At 47.9% G+C, this 27,532-nt stretch overlaps 1 protein-coding gene across 7 annotated transcripts in view; it reads right to left on the minus strand.

Annotated features, from left to right (window-relative positions):
* The window catches only part of LPGAT1 (lysophosphatidylglycerol acyltransferase 1), a 252,317-nt gene that overhangs the window by 186,121 nt on the left and 38,664 nt on the right, over positions 1-27,532 (minus strand). For all 7 annotated transcript variants that reach the window (XM_075925141.1, XM_075925145.1, XM_075925139.1 and 4 more), the window contains exon 4: positions 11,602-11,720. In XM_075925141.1, coding sequence (XP_075781256.1) covers positions 11,602-11,720 — 119 coding nt within the window. The remainder of the gene's footprint in view (positions 1-11,601; positions 11,721-27,532) is intronic.

The following is a 27,532-nucleotide window of genomic DNA, read 5'->3' on the forward strand; positions in this document are numbered from 1 at the left end:
GCTGCTGGTCAGTTTCAGCAGCAGCTGAATCAAGGAAGCTGGGCGCAGAGCAGCTCCAATTGTCTGGCAGCCAGAGCACTTCTGGGTTCCTGATGGTGCCAGACCATCAGGAGTGCCGGAGCATTGGATGCCGGACCAATGGAGTTTTACTGTATCAGGTTCAGTGATATGGCTGACATCACAGTTAACAAATGACTGGCATTCCTCTAGCTTAGTGTCATCTGTTGTAGATTGGGGGGGCGAAAGGGGGAATGCTGCATTTTGTTTATAAATATTCCAGTATGCCATAAAACAGTAATTTCACTGACATATGCCCCTCAAGAAAGAAATCCACTGCTGAATGTTCAGAGCACTGCAGCATTCCCCCTTTAAGGGCAGAAGAACCTGATCTTCAACAGTAGTCAGACACCTCAGAATTCTGAATTTACCTCCATGTCTTTTTTTTTTTTAAACTGACTATGACCACTAAATCTTTATAACAAATAACTGGGACTCAGGATACCCAGGTTCTATTCCTAACTCAGTCATTAGCCTGCTGGATGACCTTGGAAAAGCCTCAGTTTCCTCACCTATGAAATGTGGATACAGATATCTACTTACTTTGGAAAGTATTTTGAGATCAATCTACAGCACTAGAAAGAGTTAGATTACTCCTACCACCCCTACCACCACTACCACCACCACCACCACAAAACCTTACTGGGACACTGCCAGTCTTAAGAAGAGATGAAAAGCAATGGAAGGAAAGTTATCAAAGCCCAAGCAGGGGAGGGAGACTACTTTCAATGGTATATTTAAAACTTAAGCTCACTTTAATAGTCATGCAATGATTTCTTCTGGCCATATCAATTTTTTTTCCAGTTTTCTACTCTAAACAAAACAAAAAAACTCCGGTCATCTGAAGTGGGCTGTGCCCACGAAAGCGAATGATACCATCTACATGCTCTGTTAGTCTATAAAGTGCTACCAGACCATGTGTTGTTTTTTTAGGTACAGACTAACTCGGCTACCCCTGAAGCTCAATGTCATTCTATCCTCTGAGTGATTAGAGAGCTGAATTAAGCAATTCAAAAGCTTTTGATTTAGCAATTTATTATGGATAAGCTAAACTAATTTTCCAAATAATTACAGTAATTGCTTTTATGAATCATGCAATATTTACACAGACTAATATCATACAGCTTTAAAAAAAGCCAACTAAACATGTCAAATCAATACTTAAGCTTTGGACCTATACATATTAAAGAGTGAAGGACTGTGGCTTGCTCAAAACCCACAAAATTTGAGAAAGCCTGGAAATTCAGACTGAAGGTTAAAAAGAAAAACCACCAATATACAATAAGTAGAATCACATAATGAAGATCTTCCAAAAAATCTTTAATTCTGCCTCTCTTCTGTAGTATTCTGTGCACTCATCACATCTTCAAGGTAAGATGGCAAAATTCTGATGGAACATTTTCTAGCAACTCAAAGAAATTTACAGCCTGTGCATCTCTTTATTAACTGATAGCTCACAAACGTAAACTCTCTCATATTGACACATACTTTTCCTATCCCTGCCACAAACCCTGTTGCCAACTCATGAACATATCTACACAGGAGACACCATCACAGGACCTATCTACTTAAGCCACATCATCAGGGGCTCAACCACCTGCACATCCACTAATGCATGCCATCAAGAGCCAACAATGCCCCTCTGCCATGTATATTGGCCAAACTGGAAAGTCTCTACACCAAGGATAAATGGACACAAATCAGAAATGAGGTATGGTAACACACATAAACCTGTAGGGGACTACTTTTTAAATCCATTACTGAATATCCAGGGAAGTTAAAGTAGATATCCTTGTACAAAAGAATCTCAAAACCTGATTGCAATGGGAGACAGTTAATATGGAATTCATTTGAAAATTCAATACTATCAATTTAGGATTCAATAAGGATCTTAACTGATTAGCTCATTAAAAAGGCTATTTCCCCTCTCAATGGTCACATCAACTGCTATGAATGAGCCATTTCCACTCTGGCTTAATTAGTCTCATTTACACAAGTAGACTCTCTCTTTTTTTGTCCATATTTATATACCCATTCCTCTGTAAACGCCAATCCAACTCAGCTGATGAAGTAAGTTTTGCACATGAAAGCCTATGCCCTAATAAATCTGTTAGTCTTGAAGGTGCCACGGGGACTCCGTGTGGTTTTTGCAGATACAGACTAACATGGCTACCCTCTGAGACTCATCCCTAAATTTGGGCACTTTCGGTGAAGCAATGTAAAATATCTAGCAAATTCCCAAAGATCTTAAAGTAGGAAGTGTTCACTTCATTGCTTTAAAGACAGGTACCATTCAATTTAAATGTTACAGCAGTCTACAAACAAGATTAAAGTAGTCCAAATACATTACTTCTTCAATTTTCAGAGTAACTGGTGCAAATTAAATTGCTTGCTATATGGATGATACAGTCTCTGTTTTTCACTTGCTTTTTGGCCTATGACACAGTCGTGAAGGTCAGCTTATTCTGTAGACCTTGGTCATCTCCATATTTTCTAATGCTGAAAGAGAAAGCTTTCCCTATCATGTAACCATAACTCTGAATATCCATGCTGTTGTCACAGCTGCATATCCATTTTGTTGCCTCTGAAGAGCTTTTTCCCTTAAGTCACTGATTTTTTTAAAGTTTTATATTTATAGTTATACAAGCTATATTTTTATATATAAAGAACTTAGGGCTGTTGATTAATCACAGTTACAGCACAATTAAGTTAGAATTAATCATGATTCATGACAGATTTAATAAATTTCAATTGGCATTCTATTGTTTAACAATGCAAATGAAATACAAGTGTACCGTTGATCACTTTATATTTTTATAATAAATATTTGACCTATAAAAATGATAAACAAAAGAAATAATATTTTTCATTTTACCTCATAAGCACTGTAATGCAATCTTTTATCATGAAAGAGTAACTTACAAATGGGAGTGAGGAAAGGGTTGTTACATAACTGCACTCAAAACAATGTAAAACTTTAGAGCCTACAAGTCCACACTCAGTACTACAGGCAGTCCCCGAGTTACGCAGATCCGACTTACGTCAGATCCGCAGTTACGAACGGGGATTTTCTCGCCCCGGAGGACTGGAGCAGCGAGACGCCTGGTCCCGCCGCCCGCCTCCTCCGGGGCGAGAAAAGCTGCTCCCCGCCTCCCTGGTATGCTGGGGGAGCTAGCAGACCAGGGAGACACTGAGCAAAGCGGTGGAGGACCCGGGCCGGACCCGCAGCGCTGATCTGGAAGCGCCGTGGTCCGGCCCGGGTCCTCTGCGGCTTTGCTCAGCGTCTCCCTAGTCTGCTGGAGGGGTGGGGGGGGAGAACGCAGCTAGTGCCCCCCCCCAGCAGACCAGGGAGACGTGGAGCAAAGCCCGGGGCCTGTGGTAGAGCAGGTGGGGCACTGCCGGTTGGTCCCGCAGCTCCGCTCGTTGGCGCTACTGGACCAACCCGGCAGCGCCCCAGCTGCTCTGCCCCAGAAGTCGTGATTCAGCCGCTGCTGGTCAGTTTCAGCAGCGGCTGAATCAGGACGCCTGGGGCAGAGCAGCTGGGGTGCTGCTGGGTTGGTCCAGTAGCGCCGAGGAGCGGCCGCGCTACTGGACCAACCCAGCAGCACCCAAGCTGCTTTGCCCCAGGCGTCCCCAAGTCAGCCGCTGCTGAAACTGACCAGCGCTGACTACAGGAAGCCCGAGGCAGACTTGCTCTGCCCTGGGCTTCCTGGAATCAGCTGCTGATCAGTTTCAGCAGCAGCTGACTTGGGGACGCCTGGGGTTCTTAAGTTGAATCTGTATGTAAGTCGGAACTGGTGTCCAGATTCAGCCGCTGTTGAAACTGATCAGCTTACAGATTCAACTTAAGAACAAACCTACAGTCCCTATCTTGTACGTAACCCGGGGACTGCCTGTACTTCTTTTTCAGCCACTCAAACGTTTGTTTATATTTATGGGAGATAATGCCACCTGCTTCTTACTTACAATGTCACTTGAAAGTGAGAACATGACACTTTTGTAGCCAGCACTGCAAGGGATGTATGTGACAGATATGCTAAGCATTTGCATGGACCTTCCTGCTTCAGCCACCTTTCCATAGGACATGCTACCATTATGATGTTGCCTGTTAAAAAACGTGCTAATTAAATTTGCAACTGAGCTTGTTGAGGGAGAAACTATGTCTTCCACTCTGTTTCACCTGCATTCTACCATATATTTCATGTTATAGCAATCTTGGATAATAACCCAGCACGAGATGTTTATTTTAAGAACACTTTCATTGCAGATTTGACAAAGTAAATTCCAATGTGAAATTTTGAGGTGTGGAACCTCAGAAGTCAGGTGTGGAACCTCAGGTGTGGAACTTTCAGAAGTCTTAGAAGAGCAGCACTCTGATGTGAAAACTACAGAACCTGAACAACCAACCAACCATCCCACCCACCCTTCTGCTAGTAGCATCTTACAAAGATTAAAATGAACATGCATTAACCTGTACTGTTTTGGATCACTGGCATGGTCACGTATCTCTGGAATAGTAGTTGAAACATGAAGAGATACATGAATCTTTAGTGCATCTGTCACGTGAATATCTTGCATCGCCATCTACAACAATGCCATACGAATTCCTGTTCTCAATTTCACGTGACATTGTAAATAAGCAGCAAGCAGCATAATCTCTCACGCATGTGAACATACTTGTTTGTCTGAGTGATTGGCTCAAGAAGAATAGGACTGAGTGTACTTGTAGGTTTTACGCTCTTATTTTTTAGCACAGTTATTTTTGTACATTGTGACGGGGCGGCCCCGCCCCGCACTCAAGCCCAGGGAAACCACCTGGGGCCGGGGGCGGAGAGGGCCCCACCCACACAGCCCTACTGGGCATGCTCCAAAGGGAGCCAAGGTATAAAAGGCTGCTGGCCTGCTCAGAAAGGGCAGACTACGACCCGAGCAGGAGCTAGCGGCCACTGGGCAGAGAGGGAGTCGCCGGGGGAGCTGAGCGTGCTGCTGCCGGGCCTCTGCAGGGCTCGGCCCCAACGCCGGAGCCGCCGACCGACCACCCGCGTCCCGAGTGCTGGACCGGACTCCGCCAACTCTGCAGCTGCCAGGGGGAGGACCGCTACAGCTCGTCGACCGACGCCGACAGGTGGGACCGCGGCAGGCTGCGAGCAAGGGGTAGGAAGCGACCCAGGGCAGGGAGCTGTAGAAGCCCCTGAGGGCTCGGGGCGTTGCGGGGAGGAGCCCCCGCCGAGCCAGTGGTGGGAACCACCCGAAACTACTAGGGCCCTGGGTCGGGGTCCGGTGGAGAGGGAGGGCCCGGACCCCCCTACCCCTGCTGCCGGAGACCCTGACACGTGGGAGCAGGGTAACAAACTGCAAACTGTGGACTAGGCCCCCGGGCCTGCAAACTGTGGACTAGGCCCCCGGGCCTGCAAACTGTGGACTAGGCCCCTGGGCCTGCAAACTGTGAACTAGGCCCCTGGGCCTGCAAACTGTGAACTAGGCCGGGAGGCCGTATTTCCCCTAGCACAGGGGCATTGTACTTTGGGACTAGGCCGGTGGGCCGTATTTCCCCTATGAGAGGGGCAGTGTACTTTGAGGGCTAGGCCCAGATGGGCCGAGTTAGGCCCCGGATGGGGGTGGCAACCCCAAGACAGGGGCGAGCCCCTCGACACATGGTGGAGAATGTGGGCACGCGACCCCGCCCCTGGACAGAGGGGCTGGCAAAGGGGAGTGGTAGATGCGGGCTGCGAGGACCCCGGGGACAGAAACCGGGGTTGCTGACCTGGCGGCAGCGGTATGAAGGGGACCTGACCGAGCTGCGGAGGCAGTTGGCAGGCCTACAAGAGCGACAGGACCGATGGGAGCGGGAGGTCGCGAGTCAGTTGGGGGCCCAGGGAAGGGCGGTGCCCCCCGGGGTCTGCCCCTTTGGGCAAGCGCCGATTGCCGAGCCTGGTAGGGGGCCAACGGACCCTGCTAAAATGGTGGTGAGACTTAGAGTAGAAGGGAACCCCACGGTGGCACTGGTGGACTCAGGGTGCAGCCAGACCCTAGTTAGGGCCGACCTAATAGCTGAGCCAGAACCAGCCGGGGGCCCCATCCGGTTGCTGTGCGTACACGGGGACGTACGGGCGTACCCGACAGCATGGGTGCGGCTAGATGATGGCCAGGAGGTGGGGGTCTACAGCGTGGGGTTGGTCCCGACGCTCGCCTACCCCGTGATATTAGGCCGCGATTGGAGAGGCCTAAGCCGGGTGTTGCGGGAGTGGGGCCAGCAGTCAGTGCCAGGGCGGGGCACCTCCCCACACGACCTGGAGGAAGCCGCCCAAGGCAAGAGTCTAAGGGGGGAGGAGAGGCCGAACCCGGGAACAGCGGCAGGCTTGCCACCGAACCAGGGAGACCACCCCGCCTGGGAGGAGGAAGTCGAAACCCTAGAAGTAGAGGGCGACTTTATGAGAGAGCAAAGGGAAGACCAGACCCTGAGTCGAGCTTGGGAGCAGGTACAGGACCCAGGGGAGGGGACCAGCCAAGATCCCCGTAAGCCCCAAGGCCCTCGGTTCTGTGTGAAGGCAGATCGGCTATATAGGGTGGTCCGGGAACCCCAGACGGGGGAAGACATCTGGCAGCTCCTGGTCCCCCACAGGTTTAGGAATGCCGTACTCCGGCTGGCGCACCGGCTGCCTTGGGCTGGCCACCTCGGGCGAGAAAAGACCCTGCGACGGATAGGGATGAGGTTTTTTTGGCCGGGCATACACCACGCCGTGAGAGCCTTCTGTGAATCCTGCCCCGAGTGCCAACTCACCAGTAGAAAGGGGGTGCCGAAAGCCCCCCTGGTGGCCCTGCCCGTGATAGGGGTCCCCTTTGAAAGGATCGGGTTGGACCTGGTGGGACCCCTAGATAAGGCCAGCTCAGGCTGTCAATACATCATGGTGGTGGTGGACTATGCCACCCGTTACCCAGAAGCGGTTCCCCTACGTAATACCACCGCCCGCACTCTTGCCGAAGAACTTTTTAAGCTGTTTGCTCGAGTAGGGATACCGAAGGAGATCCTGACCGACCAGGGGACCAATGTGTCGTCCCGGCTGATGGCAGAACTATCGCGGCTACTGAACATCCACCCTCTGAGGACGACGGTTTACCATCCCCAGACAGACGGCCTGGTGGAGCGTTTTAACCAAACGCTAAAGACGATGCTGCGTAAGTTCGTGGCTGAGGACCCTCGACACTGGGACAAGCTCCTACCAGCCTTGTTATTTGCCATTCGGGAGGTCCCCCAGGCGTCAACGGGTTTCTCCCCATTCGAGCTCCTGTATGGGCGACAGCCGAGGGGAATACTCGACCTTTTACGAGAAAGCTGGGAAGAACAAGAATCGCGGGTACAAGGGACAGTACCCTACATCTTACAGCTGCGGGAACGCCTGCGGAAGGTAGGGGAATTTGCCAGAGCTAACCTCCTACAGGCGCAGGAGGCCCAAGCCCGATATTACAACCGAGGGGCCAAACTCCGCTCTTTTGAACCGGGGGACCACGTCCTCGTCCTACTGCCATCCCGAGAGTCCAAGCTACTGGCCCGATGGCAAGGCCCGTTCGAGGTGGTCCGGCGAATAGGGACGGTGGACTACGAAGTGAGGCTGCCGGGGAGGAGGAGAGAGGTACGACTATACCATATCAACCTCTTGAAGGAGTGGAAGACCGCCGAAGGACTACTGGTCACCCCATATCCCCCGGAGCCAGAGCTCGGGCCAGCCGTAGAGGACCTCCAGGGGGAGGCTCAGGTAACGATGGGGCCCGAGTTGAGTCCAGTACAGCGGGGAGAACTACAGCGAGTGGCCCAGAGGTTCGCGCCATTTTTCTCCACTCAACCCGGCCGCGTCCACACCACGCATCACCACATCGCTACCCGGCCAGGCCATAAGGTGCGAGACCAACACAGGCCCCTCCCTAGGAAGATGTGGGAAACAGTCCAGCGGGAACTCCAGACCATGCTAGAGATGGGAGTGGTGGAGGAATCTCATAGTGAGTGGAAGAGTCCCATAGTTCTAGTCCCGAAGCCAGACGGCACGACGCGATTTTGCATCGATTTTCGGAAAGTGAATGCCATCTCGCGGTTCGATGCCTACCCGATGCCCCGAACCGAGGAGCTCTTGGAACGGCTCGGCCAAGCGGAATACTTCTCCATCCTGGACATGACGAAAGGGTATTGGCAGATCCCACTGACACCAGCCTCTAAGGAGAAGACGGCCTTCCCTACACCGTGGGGCCTGTTTCAATTCGTGACCATGCCATTCGGACTGCATGGGGCAGCGGCCACGTTCCAACGATTAATGGACCGATTGTTACAGCCCCATCACGCCTACGCAGCCGCATATATAGATGACGTGGTGATCTATAGCCCAACGTGGACGGCCCATCTGCAGCACTTGGAAGCCGTATTGAAGTCCCTGAAGGAGGCCGGACTCACAGCCAACCCGCGAAAATGCCAGCTGGGACGCCGGGAAGTAACCTACTTGGGGTACACGGTCGGGCAAGGGACAGTACGACCGCTGGTGGACAAAGTGAAAGCCGTGCAGGAGTGCAAGACACCCGCAACCAAAAAGCAGGTACGCCAGTTCTTGGGGCTTGCGGGGTACTACCGCCGGTTTATCCCCGGTTTTGCGGACATTGCAGCCCTTCTATCTGACCTCACGAAAAGTACCCAGCCGAACAAGGTACAATGGTCAGCGGACTGTGAGGTGGCTTTCAGGACACTGAAGGACCAGCTTACTAAAGCCCCGGTCCTGTTCCACCCAGATTTTTCAAAGCCCTTCCTACTGCAAACGGATGCATCAGAAAGAGGCTTGGGGGCAGTGCTGTCCCAACAGGCAGAGGGGGGGAGCACCCGATAGTTTATTTGAGCCGCAAGCTCTTCCCACGAGAACAGAACTACGCTACCATAGAAAAGGAGGCACTGGCAATAAAGTGGGCTGTAGACGCCCTAAGATATTATTTATTGGGCAACACGTTTCAGGTGGTGACAGACCATGCCCCCCTGAAATGGTTAAATAGCATGAAGGAGACGAACCCCCGTTTAATGCGGTGGTATCTATCTTTACAGCCGTACAATTTCAGTATAACCCATCGCCCAGGGAAGGCGCACACGAATGCTGATTTCCTTTCCAGAGTGGGGGAAGAAGAGACGGGAACGGACGAGGGGATAGGTACCCACTTAAGTGGGGGGGTGTGTGACGGGGCGGCCCCGCCCCGCACTCAAGCCCAGGGAAACCACCTGGGGCCGGGGGCGGAGAGGGCCCCACCCACACAGCCCTACTGGGCATGCTCCAAAGGGAGCCAAGGTATAAAAGGCTGCTGGCCTGCTCAGAAAGGGCAGACTACGACCCGAGCAGGAGCTAGCGGCCACTGGGCAGAGAGGGAGTCGCCGGGGGAGCTGAGCGTGCTGCTGCCGGGCCTCTGCAGGGCTCGGCCCCAACGCCGGAGCCGCCGACCGACCACCCGCGTCCCGAGTGCTGGACCGGACTCCGCCAACTCTGCAGCTGCCAGGGGGAGGACCGCTACAGCTCGTCGACCGACGCCGACAGGTGGGACCGCGGCAGGCTGCGAGCAAGGGGTAGGAAGCGACCCAGGGCAGGGAGCTGTAGAAGCCCCTGAGGGCTCGGGGCGTTGCGGGGAGGAGCCCCCGCCGAGCCAGTGGTGGGAACCACCCGAAACTACTAGGGCCCTGGGTCGGGGTCCGGTGGAGAGGGAGGGCCCGGACCCCCCTACCCCTGCTGCCGGAGACCCTGACACGTGGGAGCAGGGTAACAAACTGCAAACTGTGGACTAGGCCCCCGGGCCTGCAAACTGTGGACTAGGCCCCCGGGCCTGCAAACTGTGAACTAGGCCCCTGGGCCTGCAAACTGTGAACTAGGCCGGGAGGCCGTATTTCCCCTAGCACAGGGGCATTGTACTTTGGGACTAGGCCGGTGGGCCGTATTTCCCCTATGAGAGGGGCAGTGTACTTTGAGGGCTAGGCCCAGATGGGCCGAGTTAGGCCCCGGATGGGGGTGGCAACCCCAAGACAGGGGCGAGCCCCTCGACACACATAATTCTACATTTGTAAGTTCAACTTCAATGATAAAGAAATTGTTCTATAGTAGTTGTAATGGGGGATTGAAAAGCACTATTTCTTTTGTTTTTTATAGTACAAATATTTGAAATAAAAAAAATAAATGAGCCCTGAACACTTTGTATTCTGTGCTGGAACAGAAATCAATACATTTGAAAAAGTAGAAAACATCCAAAAATATGTAAATGGTATTCTTTTAACAGCACAATCAATAATGATTAATACTCCCCCCGCCCACCCCCAACAACAACAAAAAACCACCAGTAAGAATGGCTCAGTGTCAGGAGTTCCTGTGAAGACACAAGCTGTGCAGAGATTGTGGGGAAGACTGCAAGCCTCCCCACTTTCTTTCATTGTGAAAGCTTCATTGGAGTGACAGGGACAGAAGAGTATGTAGAGTGGAGTCAAATTTTCAGAGCAGTCCCCCTGAAATTGCTATGTACATCTCCTTTCCTTCCTAGCCTATCCAAGCACGGCACTCTCTCCTGCTTACCCCTCTGACTACTCCTTCCTCATAGGACTCCCCACATCATGGTCACCAACATCTGAGCCATATGGACTTTTATAAACTCTAGATAGCACATACGCACATGAAAACTTCGTGATGACAACTATTACTAACAAAACGCCTAAAACTAGAACAAAGGTACCAGTCCTTGCCAACTCAAACCTATTAAGCCTAATTTAGAGAAAAAGCCAAACAATTTTGACAAAACAGGAACAATAAAATAGCCACACGATCACTTTCAATTTTTGAACTCTCTTCTCTCTAAAATTCCTCATTCATTTTGTTTTACACTTTTGAATTCTCTCCTGGCATAAAATCCATATATAGGAAATTTCACAGGTATTGGTATAGTTTGCAATGAAAGAGAAAAAGAAAAGTCATGTTTATGATGGACTATTTGTTTCAATATTAGTTAAGGAAACTTGCCTCTTTACAATTCACCTAGGCCACAAACATTTTCTTGTAATGCACTTCTAAAATAGTCTATATTTTAAAGAACGCCTCAGAAATCTGCTCTTAACTACTGGCTGCAACTAGGGTTGCTAGGTGTCCGGTTTTGAACCGGACAGTCCAGTATTTGAGCGTTCTGTTCGGGAAACAAATTGAGAAAATATAAGTGAGAAAATAGAAATGTCCGGTATTTTCTAAGTAAGATGTAATGTAGATTGTGGTGTAATGTCAAGTGTGTCCGGTATATTTGCTGAAACCATCTGGCAACCCTAGCTGTAACAAAAAACAAACAAACCCCTAATACATGGTTGGGTGGGATTTTGTTGTTTTTTGGGATTGAGTAGAGAAAACATCTTGGGAAAGGATAGACATCTTGGTTGAGTGTGCATTGTGTGAAGTACTTCTTTTATTTTAAACCTGCTGCCTGCCTATCAATTTCATTGTTACATATACCTCAATAACTATTGCATACACAGAGTATACCCATTCCCTGGTGATAGCCTACCGTGCCTTTATCCTGAAGGCACATCATTAGTGTGCAGACATCTCCTGTTGCTTGATGGTTCACCAACATCATGGCTTCATCTTCTGAAACCACTTTAACATCATCTCCCCATTCGACTACTGTTAAAAGAAAAAAAAAGGGGGGGAGGGAGTAAAACTTTAAATCTGATCAAATTTTTAAAGCTATTAGTCTTACAAATAGAAATCAACATGCTGCATGCCAATTTACACTGGCACATAACACAGGACATACATTTGACATCACTATAAGAGAAAGACTTATTTGAGTTCACCTCTATCAATTAGTCCTACAGAAATTAACACCAAATCTTTACCATGATACCTCATGACAGACATCAGCAATGCCATTTCCCCAAGCAAAATAGGAATCCAGTTTGTATCTCTTAATCAACAAGCACTGTAAAAACAACTGAAATAATCTATAGAAACATGTAAATTAAGAGATTTATTGTGTACACATAAGTCACCATACACTTTTGGCCCATCTCTCAAGTTGAGCAGTTCCCCCTCATTAGATGCAGAAGTAGCCAAAAACATCACATTTTATTCCCCCCCATATGTTTCTTAAGAATAAACATGGAGGTGAATCTCTTCTGGTTTAACAAAAACCCTGTAAACTTAACTTTAAACTCCATAAGCTTAGCTACAGTTTTTCCAAACTTAACAAAATTATTAATAGGAGAGAAAGTATGGGTTCAAAGAACGAGTTGCTCAAAGAACAGGAACTGTTAGTCACTATTTAGTATAACTGAGACTAAACATTTGAGGCAAGAGTGGTTACAGGATGTTTACCAGCAGCTATGGTATCCAAAATGTAAAAGAACAAGCAAATGCTACCAAAAGAGATCAGAAGGCATACATCAACATTATTGACTGGGTGGTCAAAATGTGACTAAACTCAAATCAAAGAGATGACTTCCTACAGGAAAAGAGAGGTTGGAATTTTGGTAAAAACTTATTTCAAAAGGACAGACATTTAAATGCACACATCTGTTGCCTGACCAACAAAAGACTCGATTGAGTAGAATCCTTCCTGAGCTGAAAGGATGGTCACTTAGAAAAGTGAAAGGGCCACAAGAGTGAAAAGGCAGTAAAGAAGTTATATTGCATTCAAAAGGAAAATACTGGATATGGTGGTTGTTTTGCCATTTTATCCACTCTCTCATGAAGTTCTTACTTGGCTGACAAACATACCAGTTTTGACATCACTATAAGAGAAAGACTTATTTGAGTTCACCTCTATCACTTAGTCCTACAGAAATTAACACCAAATCTTTACCATGACACCTCATGACAGACATCAGCAACAGCTCTCAGCCAGTCACAGAAGGGGTCACCACACAGTAAACTGCACTCTTACTACTCTCCCTAACCTACCGTCTGTACTGTAACTAAGCACAGCAATGGGATACTCACTGAAGACAGGAAGCAATACACTGACAGCTTCCAGGATGGCAGACCGTGGTACCGGAGGTGGGTCTTGGTCCTGTTCTTTAAGTGTTTGCGTATGTCCATTCCAGTTAGATGTGTGCGTTCTCAGATCCTGCTGTGATGAGGAGGGCTGAGGTCTCAGAACCACCTCCAGGAGAAGCTGTTTCAAAACTCCCACTCTTTCTTATTTCTGGGAAGAAACCCTATGTAAATCTTGCACCAGTGCGGCTGATTCACCTCCCTCAGATGTGAGGTTAGAGCTGCGAGGCCCACCTATTGGCATAAATTTGTGACAAGCTTTGCAGGGTTTAAATCTTTGAATCAAGCCATGCCCCAAGGGTAGGGGGAACAGGAAGGCTGGGGTGGGGAAACCCTTCAGCTCCTATACACTAAGTAATTATAAGCTATTAAAACTATGAAAACTAGGTTGAGTAGGGATATAAAAAAAAAATCTTTTAAAAATGTAACTATTTAACCACTAAAAATCCTAGTTGTTACACGGTTACACACTTTGGCTGTGTCTAGCATCCCTTTTCTGGAAAGGGGTGCCAATGTAATGAGACACTTCGGAATTGCAAATGCCGTGGGGGATTTAAATATCCCCCGCGGCATTTGCATAAACACGGCTGCCGCTTTTTTCCGGCTCGGGGTTTTGCCGGAGAAAAGCGCCAGTCTAGACGGGATCTTGCGGAAAATAAGCCCTTTTCCAGAAGATCCCTTTCAAGGAGGAATAAGGGATCTTCCGGAAAAGGGCTTATTTTCCACAAGATCCCGTCTAGACTGGCGCTTTTCTCCGGCAAAACCCCGAGCCGGAAAAAAGCAGCAGCCGTGTTCATGCAAATGCCGTGGGGGATATTTAAATCCCCCCGCGGCATTTGCAATTCCGAAGTGTCTCATTAGCATCCCTTTTCCGGAAAGGGGTGCCAATGTAGACACAGCCATTGTGGGGCTCTACAGTTTAAAGCTTAAATGAAAATCTTTGTATGTAGAACCATCAGCAAAGCTGATTCCCCAGGAGCAGGGCCAGCAGGCTTCACTGTGGGCTCTTTTATTCTGCAGAGCCTGTAGAAAAGCCTCCCTGGGAAGCTGGGCAGCAGGGACTGCTGGCCCCACTCCTGGGGAGGCTTCACTGCCGCAGCAAAGCTGGTTCCCGGGAAGCTAGCGTGTAGCCTGCAGGGGGGGAAGGGGGCAGGCTGGACCCACTACAGTGGAACCCACAACAACCACAGTGGGCCCCACAAGGCTGGAGCAGCCCCCGCCTCTGGCGGGCAGGGAGCTGTTTCAGCCCCTACCAGTTAATTAGAGCCTATCCATTAACCTTTACATCCCTAACACGGAGCTACAGAACAATGAGGGGAACACTAGAAAACCAAGCCACCACAGTTCCAATGACCGTCACAGGCAGTAAGAAGGAACTGAGGAAATGCCAGGTTGGAGAAGTCATAAATCAAGCACCATTCAATGGGGCTTCACAGCTAACCTGACCGGTGCTGGTAGGGGAAACAGCTGTCCAATTACCATGCATGCAGCACACACAAACCTAACTTGAATCAACATGAGCAGTACTTGAAGAAACTCTGTCCAAGGGCTTGATCCTACGCCACTCAAGTCTATAGGAAGTCAAGTCTATTTCCTATTGACTGGAATAGAAGCAGGATAAAGCCCTAAACCAGGGGTGGGGAATCTCAGGCCCAGGGGGCTGGATGTGGCCTCCGGCATGCTTGGATCCAGCCCCTGAGGCTCAGGACTCTCCCCCATCATTGGGGAGACTGCACTGGCATTCGAGTCCTCCCACCACCCCACCATGGGGCTGGAGCACACAAAATCTACTAGCCTGCACCCCCCCCCCCCCCCAGGCTCTGGCGTGCCAAGGGAATGTGGGGAGTATCTTTCTCTCTCAGCTAGGGACCACAATACTGAGGGTTGTTTTTTGTTTTTCTTGCTTCTCACTTGTCGATGGTTTTTTCTGTGGGTCAGCAACCCCCAATCCAAAAAAGTTTCTCCAGCCTTGCCCTAAACCCATAAGTAAGACTAAGATTTTCTTCAAAGATATTTTTAGTAAAAGTGATGGACAGGTCACAGATAATGAAGAAAAAAAATCATAGTTAAGCGGTGACCTGTCCCTGACATTCACTAACAATGCCCATCACAAAATGGGAAGCTGCTAGGCAGCTACAAGGGGCTGGCTGGGAGCTCAGCTGGGCTATGTAGGGTCTCCCGCCACCCATGGAGGCTCAGAATTCCAAGGTATCCTTCGGCTCAGAATTACAGGGATCCCCACAGCGCTCATGGCAGCTCCCAACCACCTGTGAACGTAAGTCATGGAGGTCTATGGAAGTCACAGATTCCTTGACTTTCCATGACCTCTGGGATAAAAAACTGTGGCCTTTCCCATAAGCACTGAGCTTCAGGCAGCTTTTGAGGCCTCTCTGCAGCTCCTTCTGCAGGACATTATGCCTTTATCATCTGAAACCTAATTATCTCAGCAGTAAGTGGGGACCTGGCCCCGTTTCAATTAAATGAGATTTCATTATACTAATTTACAGATAGCAATTTTGAAGTCATGGTGAATTTAGTGCTGACAAAACTTGCCAGATTAAGTCTTTTGGATACTGAAATCTTCTACCCACCAAAAATACACACACTATATGGTTAGAAGCAGAAAAGGCTTTTTTACCTAGAGATACCTCAATTCTGACCTGGAAGGACCATATCAGGAAGTGGAAGGATAGTTAAGCCTCCATGTGCATAATCTCAAAGCTCCAAAATCAAATTCTGGATCACAGAGTTTTGGATCAGGATCTGAAAGAAAAACTAGTATATACAACTGTAGGGAAGCAATCCTCAAGAGAAGAAATGAAGCCTCAGAGACAGCATGCCAGTAAGAAAAGGAGTAAGTATGGGAAAGAGAAGTAAATCTAAGGCTTTGTCTAAACAGTTTAGTGCAACATGGCCATGACATTAAAAGTAATTTAGACTCCATGTGTCGGCAAAATACTCCATTCCCATCCAAGAGAAGTTTCCAGATCATAGGCCCTGGTTCTTATGGGGGACTTTAATCACCCTGACATCTGTTGGCAGACCAATACGGCAGTACACAGACAATCCAGGAAGTTTTTGGAGAATGTTGGGGATAACTTCTTGGTACAAGTGCTGAAGGATACTACCAGAGGCTGTGCACAGCTTGATCTTCTGCTCACAAACAGGGAGGAGCTAATAGGGAAAGTAGAGGTGGGTGACAACCTGGGAAGCAGTGATCCTGAGATGGTAGATTTCAGGATCCTGACCAAAGGAAGAGAAGAGAGTAGTAAAACACACACCTTGAACTTCAGAAAAGATGACTTTGACTCCCTCAGACACCTGATAGGCAGAACCCCCAGGATGCTAACATGAAGGGGAAAGGAGTCCAGGAGAGCTGGCAGTATTTTAAAGAAGGCACAGAAAGAAACCATTCCAATGCGTAGCAAGAAAAGCAAATATGGTAGGAGACCGGATTGGCTCGCCAGGGAAATCCTTGGTCAACTTAAGCACAAAAAGGGAGCTTACAAAAAGTGGAAACTTGGACAGATGACTAGGGAGGGGTATAAATGTATAGCTCGAAAATGCAGGAGAGTTATCAGGAAGGCGAAAGCGCAATTGGAATTGCGACTCGCAAGGGATGTAAAGGATAACAAGAAAGGTTTCTACAGGCATGTTAGTAAGAAGGAGGTGATCAGAGAGAGAGTGTGGGGCCCCTACTGGATGAGGACGGTAACCTAGTGACATATGATGTGGGGAAAGCTGAAGCACTTAATGCTTTCTTTGCCTCGGTCTTCACGGACAAGGTCAGCTCCCAGACTAATGCGATAAGTGACACAATATGGGATGAAAGTTGACAGCCCTTGGTGGGTAAAGAACAGGTTAGGAACTTAGAAAAGCTAAGAGTACATAAATCCATGGGTCTGGACTTAAGATATCCGAGGGTACTGAGGGAGTTGGCAAATGTCATTGAGGTTCTTTTGGCCATTATCTTGGAAAAGTTGTGGAGATCGCGAGAGATCCCTGATGATTGGAAAAAGGCAAATGTAGTGCCTGTAGGTCGGTAGGCCTCCCGGAGGGGTTCCGCCTCCTCCGGCTAAGTGGGCGGCCAGTCCGCCCCACTGCACAACCCTTTAAAATAGTCCTCAAACCAAAAGTCCACAGCCTGGACTTGCTTAAGGGCAGGATGGAAAGCAAGTAGTTCAAGGGCCCGGCCTTGCTTCAGGTACAGGCCACTGGGGAAGAAGTTCAATATAGTCCTGAGGCCCAGGTTCAGGGCAGGGCAGTAGCACTAGTCCTGCCACTTTAAGGGGCCAAGGCCTGATCCCAGGCTCGGCAACACCAAACACAGTTAATAGGCAGGGCCCTGGAATAGGGCGGGGCAACGAACACAGTTTAAGGCAGCAGTTCAAAGGGGAGCAGCCAAACCCTGGTTCAGGGAGGAGAGCCAGTAGTTCACCTGCAGTGGTGGTAAGGGGGAGACTGCCACCTACCAGGTGGCAAGCGGGGGGGGAGGGGAGGCGCGCAAGCCCACCCACTCCACTGTGCCACGGCCCAGGATGCAGCAGGACAGCTGCCGCTGGCTCAGCGCGGGCTCCAGCCCACAACGCACTGGCCTAGAACTATCCCCTGGACCACTTCCTATCTCCCCCTCAGCAGGTATCTGTATCTCAGGCAGGTCACTAGAGGAGTTGAGGATGGTCTCTTCCAGCAGGATTCTCAGTGGCCCGCTCCAGGCCTCTGCCATTTCCAGGTCCTCCGGCTCCAGCTGGTGGGCTGGCTGTAGCAGGCAGGGGTGTTTAGGATGGTCCTCCGGGTGAGGCTCATCCGGCAGCTCTAGCAGACTCAGGATTCTGGGGTACAGGTTGGCACCGGGGTTCAGGCAGGTCCTGCAGATCGATCAGGTCCTCCGGGTGAGCCCTGGCAGGCCCAGTCCACTCCCCAGTCTCCCCAGCCGGGAGCATTGGGCAGGCTTCAGGTTCCTTTGACTCATGGTGTTCAGGGTAGGCCTCTGAGGCAGAGGCTATGGGAGGCCCGAGCCAGGCCTCGGCCTCTGGGGCTGTGGGATGCCTGAACCAGGTCTCCACCTCTGAGGTGGAGAACTCCGGGCCGGCCTCTCTCTCCCATGGAGGCTGGGCCCAGACTGAGCTCTCAGCCTGGCTCTTTATAGTCCTAGACCCACCCACTGACTTCCAGTCAGATAATGGGGAGGGGGTAGGTTGTGCCCAAAATGGCTCCCAGAGGGGTTCCTCCACCTCAGAGGGCGGCCAGTCCACCCCACTACAGTGCCCATCTTTAAGAAAGGATGGAAGGACGATCCAGGGAACTATAGGCTGGTCTGTCTTACCTCATTTCCTGGAAAAATCATGGAGGGGATCCTCATTGGAAGAGGAGAAGGTGATCAGGAACAGTCAGCATGGATTCATGAAGAGCGAGTCGTGCCTGACCAATCTGATTAGCTTCTATGATGAGGTAACTGGATCTGTGGATACGGGGAAGTCAGTGGATGTACAGTTGATTTAATGGGGATATACCTTGACTTTAGCAAGGCTTTTGATATGGTCTCCCACAATATTCTTGCCAGCAAGTTAAGGGAATGTGGATTGGATACATGGATGGTAAGATGGATTGAAAGCTGGCTGGAACCTCAGGCCCAGAGGGTAGTGATCAACAGCTCGATGTCAGGATGGCGGTCGGTTTCTAGCAGAGTGCCTCAAGGATTGGTTCTGGGACCAGTTTTGTTCAATATCTTTATTAATGACCTGGATGAGGGGATGGATTGCACCCTCAGCAAGTTTGCGGATGACACTAAGCTAGGGGGAGAAGTAAACAAGCAGGAGGGCAGGGATAGAGTCCAGAGTGACTTAGACAAATTGGAGGACTAGGCCACAAGAACTCCAGTGAGGTTCAGCAAGGACAATTGTAGAGTCCTGCACTTGGGACAGAAGAATCCGAAGCATTGTTCCAGGCTGGGGACTGACTGGCTAAGTAGCAGTTCTGTAGAAAAGGACCTGGGGATTACAATGGATGAGAATCTGGGCTCCCAATTATAGGAATGATGTGGATGCTTTGGAGAGGGTCCAGCAGAGGGCAACCAAAATGATTAGGGGGCTGGAGCATCTGACCTACAAGGAGAGGCTGAGGGAATTGGGTCTATTTAGTCTGCAGAAGAGAAGAGTGAGGGGGGATTTGATAGCAGCCTTCAACTTCCTGAAGGGAGGTTCCAAAGAGGATGGAGAGAGGGTGTTCATAGTAGTAACGGATGGCAGAACAAGGAGCAATGGTCTCAAGTTGTGGTGGGAAAGGTCCAGGTTGGATATTAGGAAAAACTATTTCACTAGGAGGGTGGTGAAGCACAGGAATGGGTTACCTAGGGAAGTAGTGGAGTATCTATCCCTAGAGGTGTTTAAGTCCCGGCTTGACAAAGCCCTGGCTGGGTTGATTTAATGGGGATTGGTCCTGCCTTGGGCAGGGGACTGGACTTGATGGCCTTCTAAGGTCTCTTCCATCTCTATGCAAGTTAAGGCAAGCACACATTCTTTTACCAAGGACAGACTTGTTTGCCAACCTTAGTTTAGGCAGGGCTGTGGGATTTGGAACATGTGCTAAGTAGGGATGTAAAATCCCATTTATTTGGTTAACCAGTTAAATGTGAAATTAACTAATTAAAGCTGGAACAGCTTCCCACCACAGGCAGAGGCTGCTCCAGTTCATCTTCAAGAACTCTAGTGGATTAGCATACTAGCTGGAGCAGCCCATGCCTGCAAGCCTCTTCCAGGCTCACCTCAGGCAGGGGTGATCCTGGCAATTACAGACTAGTGAGTCTAATGTTAGTACTGGGCAAATTAGCTGAAACTATAGTAAATAACAGAACTGTCAGACACACCATTTGTTGGGAAAATGTCAACGTGGTTTCTGCAAAGGGAACTCATGCCTTACTAATCCACTAGAGTTCTTAAAGGTATCCACAAGCATGTGGACAAGGGGGATCCAGTGGATAGTTCTCTGATAACATCCCCTCAATCTGCAGCAGTACTCAAAAAAGCAAACAGAATGTTAGGAATCATTTAAAAAGGCACAGAGAATATCTTATTGCCTCTGTATAAGCCCCATCTTGAATACTGCATACAAATGTGGTCACCTCATCTCAAAAAAATATACAGGCAGTCCCAGGGTTACGTACAAGATAGGGACTATAGGTTTGTTCTTAAGTTGAATTTGTACGTAGCTCGGAACTGGTTCCAGATTCAGCCGCTGCTGCTGAAACTGACCAGGGGCTGACTACAGGAAGCCCGACGCAGAGTTGCTCTGCCCCCAGCTTCCTGGAATCAGCCACTGATCAGCTTCAACAGCGGCTGAATCTGGAGCCTGGGACAGAACAGCTGGGGGGGCTGCCGGGTAGGTCCCCCCAGGACCAACCCGGCAGCACCCCAGCTGATCTACCCCAGGCGTCCACAACAAAAGCCTGGTCTGCTGGGGGGGGAGGGGCGCGCACTAGCTGCGCTCCCCCCCCCCAGCAGACCAGGGACACCCGGAGCAGCTTTTCTTGCCCTGGAGGACGCAGTGGCGGGACCACCGCGCATCTGGGTGGTCCTGCCGCCCGCGAGTTCCGGGGCGAGAAAAGCCCTGTTCGTAAGTGCAGATCCGACATAAGTCGGATTCACGTAACTTGGGGACTGACTGCCTGTATCTTGGCATTAGAAAAAGTTCAGAAAAGGGCAAAAAAAATTATTAGGGATTTGGAACAGCTGCCATGTGAAGAGAGCTTAAAAAGCCTGGGACTTTTGATCTTAGAAAATAGAAGACTAAGGGGAGATATTATAGGGGTCTATAAAATCATGAGTGGTGTAGAGAAAGTGAATAAGAAAAAAGTAAGAACTAAAGGGTCACCAAATGAAATAGATAGGTAGGAGGTTTAAAAACAAACAAAAGGAAGTACTTCTTCATGCAACACAGAGTCAACCTCTGGAACTCCTTGCCAGAGAATGTTGCGAAGATCGGGACTTTACCAGGGTTCAAAAAAGAACAAGCATCAGTTCTCTAAAAATATCTGCTCAATGTGCAGCAGCAGTCAAAAAAGCTACCAATGATGGGAACCATTAGGAAACGCATATAATAGAAAATATCAAATGTGATATTACAAATATCACATATAATAGAAATATCAAATGTTCTATACAAATCCACAGTACACCCACACTTTGAATACTGACTGCATGTAGTTCTGGTATCTCCATCTCAAAGATGATATAGTGAAGTTGGAAAAGGTTCAAAGAAGGGCAATGAAAATGATTATGGAATAGTTGGGTATAGAACAGCTTCCATAGGAGGAGAAATTAAGAGGACTAGGATTGTACGTTTTAGAAAAAAAGTCATGAATGGAAGGAGAGTAGAGAATAAGATAGAGGTTCCACAAAATTTGTTATAGACAACTCAAAAGGGAAGTGTTATTTACCTCTTCACACAAAACGTAAGAACTAAGTGTTACCCAATGACACAATGCAGTCAACTTGTAGAAATCATAGCCTTCACAACATTTCCTGGCTAAGAGTAACTGGGTCCAAAAACTAAAAGGAATTAATAAGTTCATGGAGGATAGATCCATTAATGGCTATTAGCCAACATGGTCAGGGATGCAACCCCACACTCCGGGTGTCCCTAAGCCTCTGACAGCCAGAAACCTGGACTGGGTGACAGGGGATGAATTGCTTGCCCTATTCTGTTCACTCACTCTGAAGTATGTGCACCAGCCACTGACAGAAGACAGGATACTGAGCTAGATGGACAATTGGTCTGGCCCCGTATGGCAATTCTTATACAAAATACTTGGAACCCTCTATTTTAATAGGCCAACTTTCAAAATTTGATAGTATTAGTAATGTTATAGGACACCTCTGTAAAAAGTCTTTGAAATCTATAGATGCAAAAGTATTTTAGCTACAATTTTCACGTGACACGTATGGTACAGAGGTTCAGTGGCTTGGAACTATGGCCTAGTGAACTGGGCATGGACTGAAAAAAGTTGAGTTCTAGTCTTGATTCTGCCAAGTATTCTTTACACTTTTTGCCAATATTTATAGTAACAGTGAGGTCACACACGTCAACACAGCTTGACAGTGAACATGCTTATCTTCCTCAGGTACATCTTGCATAAAACAGGATGCTACAAAACCCTTTTTTAAACTTAGCAGAACATCTCATGCCTAAAACTTAACTGATGATCAATCCACAGCATTTGATATTTTTAAAACTGTTTTCATTTACCTACTTAAAATAGCCAAAGATGTACAGAAAAAAGGCAAACAAACAAAGGCAACAAAAATTATTGAAAAAATATATTCTACATCATGGGTGAAGAAATTTGGGGAGGGGGGGAAGGAGAGCAAAGCAACTCAACCCACCCCCCAAGTTTTTTGTTTTTCGGCCTCACTCAGTGCCTTTTCTGGGGGGGAGAGGGGCTCCACAAGTTTTGCTGGGGATGGAGGACATGAGCGTTTCTCAAAAATCAAAAAGAGGGCATGATGCCGAAAAGATTGAGAACCACTCACTGCTCTACGTGGTCAAGAGGAAGTATTTAGTCATCTGAGATGGGCAGTACATGAGCAATAATAATTATTTCTCTTTAAGGGTTCTCTCTTATTACTCTCTATACTGCACTGTTTATTTAGATATAACTAGTATTATTTCAAAATAACAACGTGAGCATCTACACAGCCATTCCATTATTTCAAAATAACTTCAAAACAGAAGGCTTATTCTGAAATCTGTAAATCTCATTCTACAAGAAATAATGCCTATTCCAAAACAGCTATTTTGAAATGAGGTACATGTTGATGCTCCACTGCTGCTATTTCAAAATAGCCCCTCCCCAGGGCAATCCTAAATTACTTCTCCTCAGTGTCTCCTGAGGCTCTGAATCAGGACAGCACGTCTAACATCAGGGAAGCCTGCCTTGTACTAAATTTTGAGGCTTCCCTGCAGTGTAGATGTGCTATTTCAAAATAAGCTATTTCTGAATAACTATTCCAGAATAGCTTATTTTGAAATAGCCATGCAGTGTAGATGTACCCTAGGTCTGCAAGTGCAACCATGACTGCCAAACACCAAAGATGAAATCCTGGCCTCATCAAAATCAAAAAGAATATTGCCATTGACTTTGGGGCCAGGGTTTCACACCAAAAGTATTTTCCCTTTCCAACAACTGGAACACAACCAACCCATACTGTCCAAGAGCCAGCCTATACTGTCCAAAAACTAAGCCTGAGCACATTAGCCTAATATATTTTGCTTGGTCAGTTTGTATTTAAACTCTAAAACTACATAAAACCAAAACATTGATGAGGCAAGCAATCATGGCCCTAGACACTTAAAGAATAATCTTAATACACATTAGTGATTATAATGGGTAGATGCATGGACACGCTCATTTGGCTACCAGAATCTAGTATCAGGTCACTCATTACTTTAATGTGAAAGATTCAGATAAAGGCCTACAAGAGATGCTAAGTGCAGCTCTCAGCTCATTCTTGACTTACACGGATTATAAGACTCACTCAGTGAAGCAGCAAGCTTGCCAGAGCGCACACTGCCCTCCCCATTGACATGAATACAAGATGCAAAAATTACCCAGAGAAGCATTACCATATCCATCAAGTGATGTGGTAACATTCCCAATGCCCCAAGATGCCAGTAGTTTAGTTATGGCCTAAACAGGCAAGGAAAAAATAATCATGTTCATAAACACAAAAGCATTGCTGGGACAGTCTCAGAAATTTCTTCCAAAAGGGGAGGGGATTAAAAGAAATTACAGGAGAGTCCAATTTAAAATCTGCAGCATATTTTGTGAAATGAAATATATTAGAATGAAAGGGTCAGTTAATTAAATGAAATTAACTACATTAAGCAAAATAAAGACTAAATTTAGGAAAGTTGTGTGTCCAGGAGCAGTTTTCCAGTATCTGCAAAAACAAGATAGCTACTTTAGTAAAAAAGGAAATACATCACTTAGAGGAACATCAATCTCACTGATCAGATCAGTTCATATTGGAGAAGGCAGATAGCCCACACCCCTAGGGTACGTCTAGACTACATGCCTTTGTCGCCAGAGGTATGTAGATTAGGCTACTAGGCATAGGAAAATGAAGCGGTGATTTAAATAATCGCCGCTTCATTTAAATTTACATGGCTGCCGCACTGAGCCGATCAGCTGGGTGTCGACCACCCAGGTATGCCTCATCCCAGGTTGACAAATGCCTTTGATGTTGACACCCCTGCGTCCAGACTACCGCACTGGGCCGACAAACAGCTGATCGGCTCAGTGCAGCAGCCATGTAAATTTAAATGAAGCGGCGATTATTTAAATCACCGCTTCATTTTCCTATGCCTAGTAGCCTAATCTACATGCCTCTGGCGACAAAGGCATGTAGTCTAGACATACCCCCAGTGAACTCAAAGAACAGAACAGTGTCAATCACAAGCAAAAATGTCACAGAGAACCAACACAATTTCCAGCATCATTGAATAGACACACACAGTACAAGGGCTTGCCTTTGATTCCTGCGAGGCAAAGAATGCAGATCTGCAAGGCTGTAGCTGAGCTGGTTGATGTTGCAAGCTGTTAATTATGGTTAGACATGCCCAAAAGGATATTGCACAGAGAAGGGCGATTAAAAAAAAGCAGTTGTGTCACACTAGTATATAGAGTTTCCACAGTGTAGGATGGCAACCAAGCTCTTCAAATGGAGTGTGATATTCCACAATGTGGCAGCGACAATTATTGAAACAAAAATTCCAATGTGTATGCCTTTCTACACTGTAAACAAAAACAAAAACACCACACCACAGCAGCAAGCCTCAGAGCCTAGTTCAAATGACTTGTGCTTGAGCTACAGCCCTAAGTACAGTGGTGTGTACGTTCCCCTTCAGGTGGAAGCCCAGGCCCTGAGATTTGTCAAGCAGGGTGGGTCTCAGATCCAAGGCTCCAGTCTGAACAGGAGTATCAACACCGCTATTTTTAGCACTATAGCTCAAGCCCAAGTCAGCTGACCCAGCCTCTAAGACTCGCTGCTATGGAGTGGTTGTTGTTTGTTTTTCCAGTGCAGACATATCCAGAAGGATGAGTCCACTGACATAATGGCAATTCTCTGCAATGTCACACGAATTCTGATGCAAATCCTGTTAATATCTGGACTGCTATGAGCTAGAACAGTGGTCTCCAACCTTTTTACACCCAAGATCACTTATTAGATGACAGAACAATCCAAGATCTTCCACCCCACCCCTTCCTTGAAGCCCCGCCCTCTCTATTATCGTCCTCTCCAACACTTGCTATCCCTAACCCTTATACTGCTGCTTTTTATATATTTATTTTTTTCAATTCTTCTGTAGGAAGAGGTTTTTCCAACATTTGGCCTATCTAGACTGGACCAAATGTCAGAAAAACAGCTTCTTTTGGAAGCCCCCTTCTTCCTCGTGGAAAGAGAAATATAGGGGTGACCGAAAGAGAATGTTTGCTCTTCCACTAAAAAAAGCAGAACAACAAATGCATCCCTGGATACAGAAGAGCTTTTCTGGGATATCTCCAGAATCCTGAAAAACTCCTGCAGTCTCATACCCTTGCTAGTTTGAGACAGGATGTGTAGGCTCTGGGGTGGGAATGAGGGATTTGGGTGTTATTTCTTAGGAGATTTTTAATGCAATACATAAATATTCAAAGATTCACTGTTGATACTGGCTAATTTACTTCTAGCAAAAAACCCACAAAAACCACACACCCAACAACAAACCCACAGCCTAGAATTTGCATGTTAATATTATAAGCGCCACTAATGTCGTTTACAGAGATCAAGGGGAAGATTATATTATATAAAAATAACAGCTTATACACTGACTGACCATGTTTTAAAGTCTCATTATTTTACCATGAATTGCCTAGTGCTGTTCTAGAGTAAATATGACATAACTTATCCTAAAGACATGGAAACTTAGGAGTTATAATATAGTTGAGTTGCAAGAATTCTGGAACATCTTTCTGACCAAAACAGTTAAACAAGACTCTCTCAATAAGGCAAAACAAATCTACGTGAAGGAGAGAAATAGTTTTCTTCTCAGTCTATAAAAGCATACCAGTGGTTGCTAGAAAATTCAGAATATTATGAATACAAGGCTTGGTTAGAAGTACAAGTAAAAAAAATAGTTAACATTTTGTATTCAAAGAAACTTTTATCATTAAGATGTACAAAAACTGTACAGCATCACTGATGTGCAGACACCTGTGGGAGGGAAAGCAACCAACAATCAGTGCCCACTATATTGCATAGGAGAGCCAAATTGGAATTTTTAAAAAGGACATGAGCTTACAAAAAAGTGCCAGTGGATCTTTACTATACAGGCAGTCCCCGAGTTACGTGGATCCGACTTATGTCGGATCCGCACTTACGAACGGGGCCCTCTCCCTGGTCTCCAGCAGACCAGAGAGAGGAAGCAAAGCGGCGGAACACGCGAGCAGCGGGCAGCCCAGACGCATCTGGGCTGCTCGCGTGCTCCGCGGCTTTGCTCTGCTTTGCTCCCCGTCCCCCTGGACTGCCCGCCGCCCACGTGTTCCGCGGCTTTGCTCTGCTTTACTTCCCGTCCCCCTGGTCTGCAGACCAGGGGGACGGGGAGCAAAGCAGAGGAAAGCCGCGGAGCCCGAGGGCAGCAGGACAGCCACGGCGCGTCTGGGCTGTCCCGCTGCCCCCGTGCTCCGCGGCTTTGCTCCGGGCGTCTGTGGTACAGCAGCTGGGGCGCTGCCGGTTGGTCCCGTAGCGCCGCTCTGGACGCTACGGGACCAACCCGGCAGCACCCCAGCTCCTCTGCCGCAGGCGTACTGATTCAGCCACTGCTGGTCAGTTTCAGCAGCGGCTGAATCAGGACGCCTGGGGCAGAGCAGCTTGGGTGCTGCTGGGTTGGTCCAGCGGCGGCGCTACTGGAGCAACCCAGCAGCACCCCAGCTGCTCTGCCCCAGGCGTCCCCAAGTCAGCCGCTGCTGAAACTGACCAGTGGCTGACTACAGGAAGCCCCTGCCCGGGGCTTCCTGGAATCAGCCGCTGATCAGTTTCAGCAGCGGCTGAATCTGGATGCCAGTTCCGACTTACATACAGATTCAACTTAAGAACAAACCTATAGTCCCTATCTTGTACGTAACCCGGGGACTGCCTGTATACCGAGAGCAACCAAGAACTATGATTTTTTTAAACATTTAATCTGTGCGAGTCACAGTGTTAAATTGCACGATACTCATTTTTCACCATAAGAGGAAGAAGAGCTGAAGCCCGTTCTACTGGGATTTGAAAGTTTGATTCTAGGAAGTTTTGAGGTCTAAACATCAGGTTTTAAATAATCAAACTACTCCAACTGAGAGCTGCCCTGAACTCATGCTGGCAAACCACTGACAACAGTGGCTAGCTCTAAGAAATAAGACTGGG

This window comes from Pelodiscus sinensis, chromosome 3 (assembly GCF_049634645.1).
Source record: "Pelodiscus sinensis isolate JC-2024 chromosome 3, ASM4963464v1, whole genome shotgun sequence".
Lineage (NCBI taxonomy): Eukaryota > Metazoa > Chordata > Testudines > Trionychidae > Pelodiscus > Pelodiscus sinensis.